The sequence below is a fragment of the Lathyrus oleraceus genome, chromosome 6 (assembly GCF_024323335.1).
Source record: "Lathyrus oleraceus cultivar Zhongwan6 chromosome 6, CAAS_Psat_ZW6_1.0, whole genome shotgun sequence".
In the NCBI taxonomy this organism is placed as follows: Eukaryota; Viridiplantae; Streptophyta; class Magnoliopsida; order Fabales; family Fabaceae; genus Lathyrus; species Lathyrus oleraceus.
In genome coordinates, this window is record NC_066584.1 from 17,933,387 (window position 1) to 17,945,159 (window position 11,773).

An 11,773-nucleotide genomic window follows, 5' to 3' on the forward strand; every position below is an offset into this window, starting at 1 on the left:
GAAAATAAATCTGAATGAAATAAGGAAAATCTCCACAAGGTCTGAACATTTTCATTAATAAATATCTGAAGGGAGATGTTATATAACCCATCTAATAGGGTGACAAAATAAATATTACAAAAGGAGTGGCCTAAGAGTCGAATAAACTTGCTTATATAAAGTCTCATCTAGGGGACTTGACTATTTAACTTCAACTAAGAGACACTCCTTTAAGAAGTCTCGTGCGAGGTACTCGATCAAAGGTCTTGGTTGAGGGACTCGACTATCTAAGTCTTGCTTGAGAGATCCGCCTTTATAAAGTCTCGCCCGAGGGACTCGACTCAAAGGTCTCGCTTGAGGACACGACTCAAAAGTGTCGCTAAAGGAATTCGAATCATTGGTCTCGCTTGAGGGACTCAACTCTTAAATCTCTCCCCAAGCTATGTTTAGGGGGTTTTCTCCTCGGAGGTCATCCTGAGCTCAGAGAGTTAAAGGCCGCATTTTACTTGACTTAAATTACCTCACCTTTTCCAAAGCCTCGTGCTTGAGAAATTGTCTACTGGTGTAATTTTACTGGGCCCTAAGAAGAAGGGTCCATGATTATGTGATACAAAATAACTTCCCCAACACTGGTCGAGTAACCAACACATTATTACAGGCCGCCCTAAATGAGGCTTGAGGCATCCCAAAGAAAGACTAATCCGCCTTGTTGGGCTTAGGCTAAAATGCCCAATCCAAATCATAGTCCCTTCTCAATTCATTGGGCAAAAGACATGACACACACAATGATCCAAAAGACGCTCAAATTGAGGTGGAAAAATTGTCCTCCATATTGGTGGAGAAAGAGTCATTCCCCACTTAGGAATTAAGGAGAAAGGTGGAGGAAATGAGCTTGACTTTCCCTTCTGTCCAGCCCATGAAAACTCTTATAAATACCTCAACCTTAGAAGTGAGGAGGGATCTTCAATCTTTCCCACGAAAAAAATATTCATAGCATCTCACAATCCAATGTGAACTATATTTAAACACAACCAAATACGTTAACCACATTAGACAATCCTACATAATAAGAGTCTTATCTCGTTGCATTTTTTTAGCAAATTTAGGGCTCGTTTGTTTTAGCTTTTAAAAAATAGATTTTTTTCTTTATATTTTTGAAAATGGATTCTACAAAAAATGTTTTTCAAAATATTACAAGTTTTTTAAAATTTGTTTTGTATAAATTAAAGAATTAATTTTAATATTCTATAACATAACCATACATTATTGAAGATTAAAACATAGTCAAAATCACAATTTTTTCAAAAAGTTGTATCTAAAAAATGATTTTTATGAAAACCTATTTGAAATAGCTTCAAAATTAAGTAATTTTTTGAAATTTTAATATAAAAAAAAAATCTATAAAATGATGAAATACTTAAAATGATATTTTAAAAATAACCATTCAAATCAAAGTTTTATTTAAAACTTTTATAAAAAAAATTTATAAATTTATTTTACACTAAAATATATAACACTATAAAAATCATTAAAAAAAATCAAAACAAAAGGGCCTATAATAACTTATGAATTTGATTACACGAACTTAAATTCAAATTTTACTTAAAATTTGATTACACGAACTTAAATTCAAATTTTACTTAAAAATTACTACTATTAAACTACTTATCACTTCTCTTATTCAAGAGATTAATGAATATTTTAAGTTGCACGTCTAGAATACCCATCCCCCAATTCATAAAAAAAAAAGTTACTTACGCTTAAGCTAATAGTGTTTTTTCTTTCTTTCTAGAAATGCATAAATACTAAATCACACTAATTATATAATAATTAAAAATAAAGATAACTAAAAATGATAAGAGAGAAAATAAAAATGATGAAGAAAAGTGAAAAAGAGAAAGGTTAAAAGGTCTTGAGATATATGTGCTACCCACTTTTCACGTGATTCCACGTATCCCATATACCAATTACACTTCATCATTCTTTGTTATTTTGCACAACTTGTTCTACCTCAAAAAAGGGATGACTCATTAACTTTCACTTAGTCAACCCATCAACCAAAAACAAAGGAGAAATAGAATTTTCACATCTTTCACAACACTTAACCACATTTTGATTCTATTTATTCTTTTACTTCTCTCCTAATAATAACAAAAATAAACAAATCAATTAGTCCCCACTAAATCCTAAATCTTTTCTTTACTAATTCACACATTCACACCATTCTACAAATCTCTCTATTCCAATCATTTCAAATTTCACATCTCACATCCTCTCTCTTTCATATTATACTATATATGAAACATTCTCAAAAGAATATTGGAACTTACAAAGTACAAACCCCTTCAATAATTTTCATTAAGGTTTTTTCATCTTCAATATTTTATATTATATATCATGGATTTTGATCTCGATCTTGGTCTAGCCCTTCATGATAAATATTCATATGAGAATTTTGATAGCCATAAAACGAGAGAAAACAAGAAGAAAATGGAGAGTAAGAATTATCTATCACTTTCGTTAGGACCATCAAAGGATGATGATGAAGAAAATACTATAACTCAAAATTCACTTACTTCTCCAAGTATAGAGTCTTCGTTTTCAAACTCCATGAACATGATGAAGAAGGAGATTGGTGATGAATTTGAGGTAGAGATTGAGAAGGTTCCAATTACAAGGATTGGAAATGTTGATGAAGATGGTAATTCAAGGAAGAAACTTAGGCTCACAAAAGAACAATCAGAAGTTTTGGAAGAAAATTTCAGAGAGCATTCTACACTTAACCAGGTACCTTTATTCATAATAACTTGTAAACAAAATTTATTTAAATTTTTATTTAAATTTTTGATAAGTTATTATTATAAAAACATAATATTAAATAATTGAACATATTTAAATTAAATTGTAAAGTATCAAAATATTAATTTTATGTTAATTAAGAAAAAAACATTTCATATCTTCAGAAGCAAAAGCAAGCATTAGCAGAAAGGCTGAAACTACAAGCTAGGCAAGTAGAAGTGTGGTTTCAGAATCGGAGAGCCAGGTAATTTACATCTCCTATTTTTTTGTGGTAAATTAAATGTAGTTCAATTTTTTTCAGTGAATGAAAATATATTAAGATTTAATAGATTTTTAATAGTTATTTATTGACTATTATCAATTAATAAATACATAATAGAATATAATTACTTGAAACTGATGTCTAGAACAATAATTTGAGATAATATTAAAATAATTTATCATCAGAATTTTTTTTAAAAAAATATTATTTTAAAATCTTATTATTATTCTTAAAACACTTTTATTTTATTCTAAAATATATTTTGTGCTATATGATTCAATTGAGGTTAGTCTCATAGTATGTGAGTCTCGTCAAGAAGAGAGGGTGCATATGGTAGGAACATAAGAATGAGAGTGAATAAGGGAAGTATCCACTTAAACATGGAAACATCTGAACGAAACACTCAACCTATTACTACTAAACCTTCCTTACCCTTTCCTAAACTCTATAAAAAGACCAATTCTTATAAAATAGAAAATCTTATTGAGTATTCTCATGTTCCAGAAAATGTTCAAATTTCCGAAAGAATACCTCTTCTATTAATTTCATACAACATTTTCAAAAGATAAAAAAAGTGTCTGAAATCTTAACTTTACAAACCGTCCTCATATGAAAGAATATGTTCAGTCATCTCGACTAGACCAATGTAGTCTAAGAGCTATGAACAAGGAGTAATACGTAGATCTGGAGATTCCCTAGTATCTCATAAACCACTGGATGATTGAGTGATATATAGCCTTACACTTTGAGGTTGTCAGACTCATCCTTTCTCTCCATGAAAGGAAGAACCAACATATCTTTTGCAAAATAGCTCTATTGGACTCAAGCTACCTCCACTATAAAAATGATGTGATAGGAATTGTTCCAACCACACTTCATGCAGGAAGTGTTGTCCTCATCGCTTTCCCAAACTATAACATAAGTCTAAATGATAATACTCTATCTACGAGACTAAAGGTGCAAGTCTAGATCGCTGGATCTAACCAAGTTCTAGAAGCCATGTCGGTTACCCTCCATCACTAGATAATATACCGCTTGCAGAATCACTCGATAGGTCTGCCTCTCTCAGGATGTTCTCTGATTCACTATTGATTGTCACCAACAGAGAGGAACACATACCATATATAGTTCAAATCCCGAGAAGGATCACAAGGGAAGAATTAACTCAACTAGTTCCCCTTGAATGGATAACCAACTACGAGAGACTCCATGTTGACAAAATACATATCCAATCCCAAGAGTCTACTTTCAAAAGATCCATTGACAGGACGGTCAAAATGATTTTCGAGAAGCCAGACGAAGGGTCAAGCTCAATGTCTCTGATCTTCCAGATGGTGATGATCCAACCGATTCTCAAAGAAGACTGGTGTCCTGTCTATGCTGATTCAATAGAGGTGAAAACCGTATACATTGATAAGATAGATGAACATTTTATCTGGGATGTTGATCCAACAAGATGTGACCCAGATTTTGACTAATGGATGCACGACGATGATATTGACTGAGATATCATTCTCCCCAAAAAGAAAAAGGGGATGTCTAAACCTTCTCCTCATCCTCAAAGGAGATATAATACAGAGAATGGTCCATGGGTAGGAATCTATAGTAAATCGAAACCCATCTCTATCTACGAGGAATGACTTGAAATTATCAGGAAGGAAGGATTGTTACCACCTATTGATCTGACTCTTGTTACATGGTTATTATCAGACCATTGTAAACCATTATATCCTCCAACTGATATCCAATCAATTCCGTGCTTTATGTACTCAACCACAACATTGGAATACAACCAATAAATTCTTGCTTTGGAAAGAAAGATGAACCCCATCACTAGCAAAACATCCAAACCCTTCATTAACCCTATTGAAGTTCAGCCTGATGGAAAACTCAAACCTCTAACCCAAGCTGAAGAAGTTCTGAACTGGCAATCAGAAAATATGGTGGCTCAAACCAATATTCTCCAAAAAATTGACAGAAAAGTAGACAAGATTGCTGAGAAAGTAGAGGAAGCGGGTGAATATCTCAAGGTTCTCTCTCATAAAATGCAACAGCATTACAGAAGCCTAAAAGCTCAAGTTGCTCAACTATATCATGACTTAAGACCGAAAGAGCTTTTGGCCAAGCTTTTGACTGAAAAGAAAGTGAGTTCAGAAAACTACAAGGACGAGTAAAAGACATGGATGATTACGTAAGAGCTTCTCATGAACATAATCCTAAGCTTGTAAAAAACTTTTTCTTAGGCCTTCCAGCTTTCCCTTATTATTTCGCAAAACCAGATAAACCTTATCTATTCTACCATACTTACGTTTCATCTCCTCCTTAATAGAAGCATTGGATACCAGAAGCATATTGGCCAAAACCTGCTAGACCCTCTGATACCTCAACTCCCTAAAAGTGCCTCTCTTGAGCGTCTCATCATCATACTCTCAAGATGTTCCTAAAACACCTCCTACCACAACTCACGAGGAAGGAGAAATTCCCGACAAAGCTTTTGGAACCATGGAAATCACTGGGAATTTTGACTTTCCCTCAGAAGATCATTCTCCCACTTAGTCTTCAACACAAAAGTATGAAAATTCCTCCACGGATAATAACGATGATTCCTACCAAAGCATATCCACTGACAAAACACCAAAATCCTTTTATCTGGAGTCAGAACCTGAAGTAGACTATATCCCAAGACTCTTCATGGCAAACATACAAGAAGAAGAATCCTTTTATGAAGAATTCCCTAAAGAAACTCCAGTCGCAGAAAGAACCAAACCAACTGGTGGTCAGTGGTTCACACTTGATGATAAACCACCTAGTCGTTGGAGAAAAAGACTTCATGAATTCGAAGCATGGATTGGCACTCAATTAATGAAGACATCTGCATATCCATACAAGGTCATCAAAGAATTATGTTGTATATTGACCGGTATAGTGAAAGAATGTTATCAAAATATCGGAGCTTTCAAACAAGATGAGTTTCATCGCTTGGAAACCATAACCTGTGTCCTTGGAGTTCTTCACCATCTGTTTATCGGTGAAATAGACATACGCGATAGCAAAAGCAGAAGAGAATGATCTGAAATGAAATGTTGTTCTCTCAAAACAAAAGACCTAGAAAAACACTACCACTGAGATTTTATGTCCTCAGCGGATTTAATGATCCTTGTCTCAAGAATACATATGTTGCCTCTTTACCTTAAGAACTCCAACCAAAAATCCATAAAATGATAGCTACAACACAAAAGGATATCCCCTTCATGAGTCTTGTCCAGATTCACCAAGTAACTTTAGAAGCTCTGAAAAAGCTATGCATATTACATCAACAGTTCTCAAAGGTGGTAAGTCAAAAGTACAAGTTCAATAAATCTTGCATGAAGTCTTATCTAGAGATCAAGTGCAAAGATGAGAAATGTAGTTGTGCCACGAAACATCATTGACAAAAGTACAAACCTCAGAAGATCTTTAAAGGGAAAAGAAATAATGGAGTAGAGTTCTTCAAAAAGAAACCTTTTAGAGGAAAAGGGAAGAGTCAAAGATGTTTTATATGTGGAAAGAAAGAACACTATTACAAAGAATCTCCAAACAATACCCACAAAGCGACGAAATTGATTAACTCTCTCCAATTTACAGAAGGAACCTATAATTCATATACTCTGAACAAAGCGCGGCTGATAAAGAAATAGTTTTTGCTCTTTGAGACTCCTCTTCTGATAAAGCATCATTTTTCGAGTCACAAAATGAAGAGTATGTTCCCGTTAACTCCTAAAACGATATAAGAAGTTATGTTTCTACACCTCTTTTCCTTTGTGTTGAAATTCATGTTGTTTCCTTGAATTTTTCTCGTTTAAAAAAGGTTATAGCATATATGGACACTAGAGCACAAATCACAATGACGAATCCCAGTATTCTCCCCACAGAATCATGGGCAACACATGTTGCCTACTTCATGGAAGCAGATGGGAAAACCTTTAGAACATATTTAATGACAAAATAAAAAATAGGCATCAAGTTCTTTCCAGACTATATAGTTTGGACGAAAGTCATTGTAAGCAATCTTCCAAACAAAGACATTATTGTCGGAATGGATATATATTCAGCAACGAATAAGCTTCAGATTCTTCCTATTGGAATCAAATTCAAAAGATAATTCAAGCTCTATTCTGGAATAATGAAACTTTATTTCCTTTCTGACGTTCCATCTGGGTATGAAGAACTCAAGTCTAAATTACTCAAGCTTTATGCCGACATTCATGAAAATTTTCTCCATCCAGAACGTTTGTGGAAGGATGAAAGCTTTTTTGTCCAACTCCCATTTAAGCTTAATGAAGATGTCAATCCAACCAAAGCTACTCATCCAGGAACGAGTCCATCAGATTATACATTGGCCAAAGAAGAGTACAATCAGCTGCTCAGACAAGGTCTGATTGAACCCACTACCTCAAAATGGACTTGCCAAGCTTTTTATGTGGAAAAAAGGTCTAAGAAGATTAGAGGGAAAAAGAGGCTAGTAATTGATTACAACCCTCTAAACCATTTCCTTAAAGATGACGAATTCCCCATTCCTAAAGCTGCATTGTTGAATGTGTTTATCAAATATGCCCATACTTATTCCAAGTTTGACCTGAAGTCAGAATTTTGGCAATTGGGTATTGACCTGAAGGATCGCTACACGACAGGCATTCTGCATACCTAACACCCAATACCAATGGACAGTTCTACCATTTGGGCTTATGGTAGCCCCATCTCTATTCCAAAAGACCATGACTAAGATTTTGGAACCCATTCTCCACAGTATCCTCATCTATATTGATGACATATTATTATTCTCCAAAGATGGAAACGCTCATAAACAGATATTGGGCATATTTCTCCAACTAGCCCAAAAACATGGTATAATGCTTTCTGGAAAAAAAAAGAGCCAATTGGGCCAAACATAAATTAATTTTTTGGGCATGCATATTTCCCAAGGAAGATACCAGCCTCAACCCCACATTTCTCAAGAAATGCTAAACTTTCCAGATGAAAATCTTACAATTAAACAAATTCAACAATTTCTTGGCATTATCAATTATATCATAGATTTTCTACCAAGAATGGCAAAGTATAGCAACCCTTTGTCTCAATTACTCAAGAAAAAGCCACTACCATAGGGGACAAAGCAAGCTGGAGTTGTTAAGGATTTAAAGAAGATCACGCAAACTCCTTATGCCCTGAAAATCCATGGGAATAGCTAAAGAATTCTGCAGACCGATGCTAGTGATCACTATTGGGGAGAAGTCCTAATAGAAGAACTTAAAGGAAAAAATACTATTGCAGTCATGTAAGTGGCCAATTTAAGGAAGCTGAAAAAAAATATCAGACTACCTACAAGGAAGCTCTTACCGTAAAAATGGGAATCCAAAAGTTTGACTTCCGCCTAAGAGGTTACCAGTTTGAAGTCCAGATGGACAACTCCTCTTTTCCTAAGATCCTTGAATTCAAAAATAAGATGCCACTAGATCCTCAAACCCTTCGCCTCAAAGATTTATTTTCAATATATGATTTCTATGTAAAAACATATTGAAGGAAGACACAATGTGATCCCTGATCTACTATCCATACCTATGAAATCTATCCAGATCATCACAGCCAAACACAATTTTCCGCTGATTCTTATGGTCAAACCACTACCAGCCCATACATCTACAAATGAATTAATGGTATCCAATTCACAAATGAATTAATGGAGTATGTTAACTTCATCAATCTCCATGATCAAGAGAACATCAATGATAATACAACTTGCATAAGTCATGAAAAGTTCAGAAGACCAGAAGTTGGAGAAAGCTCAACTCAAGCCACACAATAGAAACAATATTCTCCAATAGAAGCTGAATTATCAGAAGGACACGTGGAAGAAACTCATAGAAAAATAATTGATAACACTTATATGATGGATGACATCTGGCAACATGAGTCATCTCGTTTTGGAGATTGCTTTTCTGAAGGAAACTTATCCGATCAGAATATGTCTCCATCTCATGAACCCATCTTCAAAGACTGAATTGGACGGATACCCACTATGTATCATAGGCGTGTTTATAAATAGTGTTGTTTTGTACTTTTATGTAAAAGCATATCAATAATATATAAATAGTCAAAAGTATGCCGACTAGTTGCTAAAAAGCATTGTAATAATGCTTAAGGAGACCTCTCTTTTAAAAAGCATGTATGCCTCTTGTTAAAACATTTCAAATAATGCTTGGGTAACATGTGCTTAGATTGATTGCTTTTCGGTCTTGTGTGTTTCTCCTCAACAATATAAGGAGATGGTCTGTATCAAATTTCCTCATAAGAAAATAAATAAACACTTATGTGCTTAGTTCTAAACATGTTCTAAACATCTTTCTCTTCTCTCTGAAAGCTTTAAGTTATCATGTTCTCGTCATAGATACCCCATTAAGATGCAAGTATGCACTACACTTGCCTCAAAAATGAGGATCTTGTGTATCAGAAAACACCGGACCTCCGATCCATGCTATGATCCTTACTATTATGATATGTCAGTCTTAATTGTATCTGGTGCACTTTGTAAGTCCAAAAGGTTGGTAGTTATGTTGTTATACAATGCAATTGAGGCTAGTTTCATAGTATGTGAGACTCCCAGACAACGTGGTTTCAGAGCCTCGCCAAAAAGAGGAGGTGCATATAGTAGGAACATAAGAATGAGAGTGAGTAAGAGAGATAATCACTTAAACATGGAAACATCAGAACCAAACACTCAACATATTACTACTATTTCAATTCATCAAGAGCGCGCGAGAGTGATAAGATAGTTGTACCCGTGCATTGCACATAAATTATTTCATAAATTGATTAATATAAAATTGTAATATAATATATAATAAATAATTATATATTTAAAAAACTTTAGATATAATATAGTAAATAATTTGACATATAATAGCAATCGAACATGTATGGTTATAAAAATGAAATGATGTAAAACAGAGGGAAACAGATGTAAAAATATATAATTAAAAACAATATGTCACACATGCAATGTCAGAATTAAATAAATAATTGAAATAGACTACAAAATTTATTTTAAAAAAATTAATTAGAAAATAATTTTGACATAAAATATATTATTTATATTGTGTGACCTCTTTCTGAATTGTGGCGAGGCCATTTCCCCAAGGCTAAATAAAATATTGAAAATGTATTAGTTTTGTGAAAGCTTATATTAGTTTTTCTTTGATAATAACATCATGTTCAGGACAAAAGTGAAACAAACAGAATCAGATTTTGAAGTGCTAAAGAAGTGTTGCCAAACTCTAACAGAAGAGAACAAGAAATTGAAAATAGAGCTGCAAGAACTGAAGTCAATACAAACAGTGGCAGCAACACCCACCTTTTATATGCAGATTCCAGCAGTCACAGTAACTATATGTCCTTTGTGTGGTAACAACAAGAATGGCTCAAAGGCTCGATAAATGTAAATTTCACACTAGTTAGCTTGCAAGGGAGGATATAGAATCTTGTTCTCCTTTGGTATCGTAGGAAAACTTTGGTGTTTGATGCATTTTGTGTGATAGATAATTTGCAGTTACCGGTTAGTTTTTTTTTTCTTTCTGTTAGACTTCTATATGTAATTAAAGATATATATATTTTAGTATATTAAAATGATAAATAATTTGATAAAAAATATTGTAATGAAAACATTTAATATGAAAGAGATGTAGTATTGATTACATAAGAGAGGAAAAAAAGTTTAGGAATGAAGCCAAATTTTAAATTGAGTCAAGTCAAATTAACCTTAATCTATTGAGATTGAACCTAGGAATTAGGAACTTATTAACCGAATCCAAATAAATAGCAACATAAAACAAATCCTAACAATTCCTCCCTTAAATAGATTGTTGCAAGCCTTCAGTTTAAATTTGGCATTTCATGAATTTCAAGTTGATCTCTTAATTTTTGAAATACATCAAGTTTTAATGATTTTGTCAGGATATCAGCTACCTGATTGCTTGTGCTACAATGAACCAGCTTCAGCACCTCTTCCTTAGTGAGATCCCTCAAGAAATGGAACCTTACATCTATATGTTTACTTCTACCAAGCATGACTGGGTTTTGGGAAAATTTAATTGTTGAACTATTGTCACACATAATAATAGTACCCTTGCTTTGTGAGAGCCCAATCTTCTCCAACACCCTTCTCATCCACACACATGGCAAGCACAAGAGGAGGCTGCCACAAACTCTGTCTCAATTGTGGACAACGTTACAACAGACTGCTTCTTTGATGCCCGTGAGACTGCTCCACCAGCCAGTAAAAATACATAATCGGATGTGCTCTTTCTATCATCAATATCTCCCGCATAATCGCTATTGGTGTAAGCCACCAATTCTTCAACGTCTACTCTGTTATAAAACACACATAACTCCACTGTTCCCTTTAAATAATGAAGAGCCCTCTTTGCTGCCAGCATATGTAACTTAGTAGGATTGGCCATATACCTGCTCAATAGACATACTGCATACGTTAAATCAGGTCTCATTACAGTAATATACACGAGACTCCCAATTAATTGCATGTAAGCAGTAGCATCCACCTTGGCACCTTCTCCTTTCTTTGACAACTTAAAACCAGGAACTATGAGATTCTTAACAGAGTTACAATTCTACAGTCCAAACTTTTCAAGCAAATCATAAGCATATTTCTTCTGAATTATGTATATGCCTTCTGAATTTTGC

At 34.0% G+C, this 11,773-nt stretch overlaps 1 protein-coding gene across 1 annotated transcript; it reads left to right on the plus strand.

The window, feature by feature from the left end:
- The first annotated feature begins 2,165 nt into the window (after positions 1–2,165).
- Positions 2,166–10,701, plus strand: LOC127097656 (homeobox-leucine zipper protein HAT14). The gene is made up of 3 exons (XM_051036154.1): positions 2,166–2,766; positions 2,943–3,022; positions 10,293–10,701. The coding sequence occupies exons 1-3, from the start codon at positions 2,377–2,379 to the stop codon at positions 10,507–10,509; spliced, it is 687 nt and encodes a 228-aa protein (XP_050892111.1). The 5' UTR covers positions 2,166–2,376; the 3' UTR covers positions 10,510–10,701.
- The last annotated feature ends 1,072 nt before the right edge of the window (positions 10,702–11,773 follow it).

What these genes read in the sequence shown, in the direction of transcription:
- LOC127097656 (XM_051036154.1), top strand. Translation starts at nt 2,377, where the DNA reads ATGGATTTTGATCTCGATCTTGGTCTAGCCCTTCATGATAAATATTCA. An exon ending in AGCATTCTACACTTAACCAG is followed by an intron (nt 2,767 to 2,942) that starts GTACCTTTATTC and finishes TCATATCTTCAG; the next exon opens with AAGCAAAAGCAAGCATTAGC. An exon ending in TTTCAGAATCGGAGAGCCAG is followed by an intron (nt 3,023 to 10,292) that starts GTAATTTACATC and finishes CATCATGTTCAG; the next exon opens with GACAAAAGTGAAACAAACAG.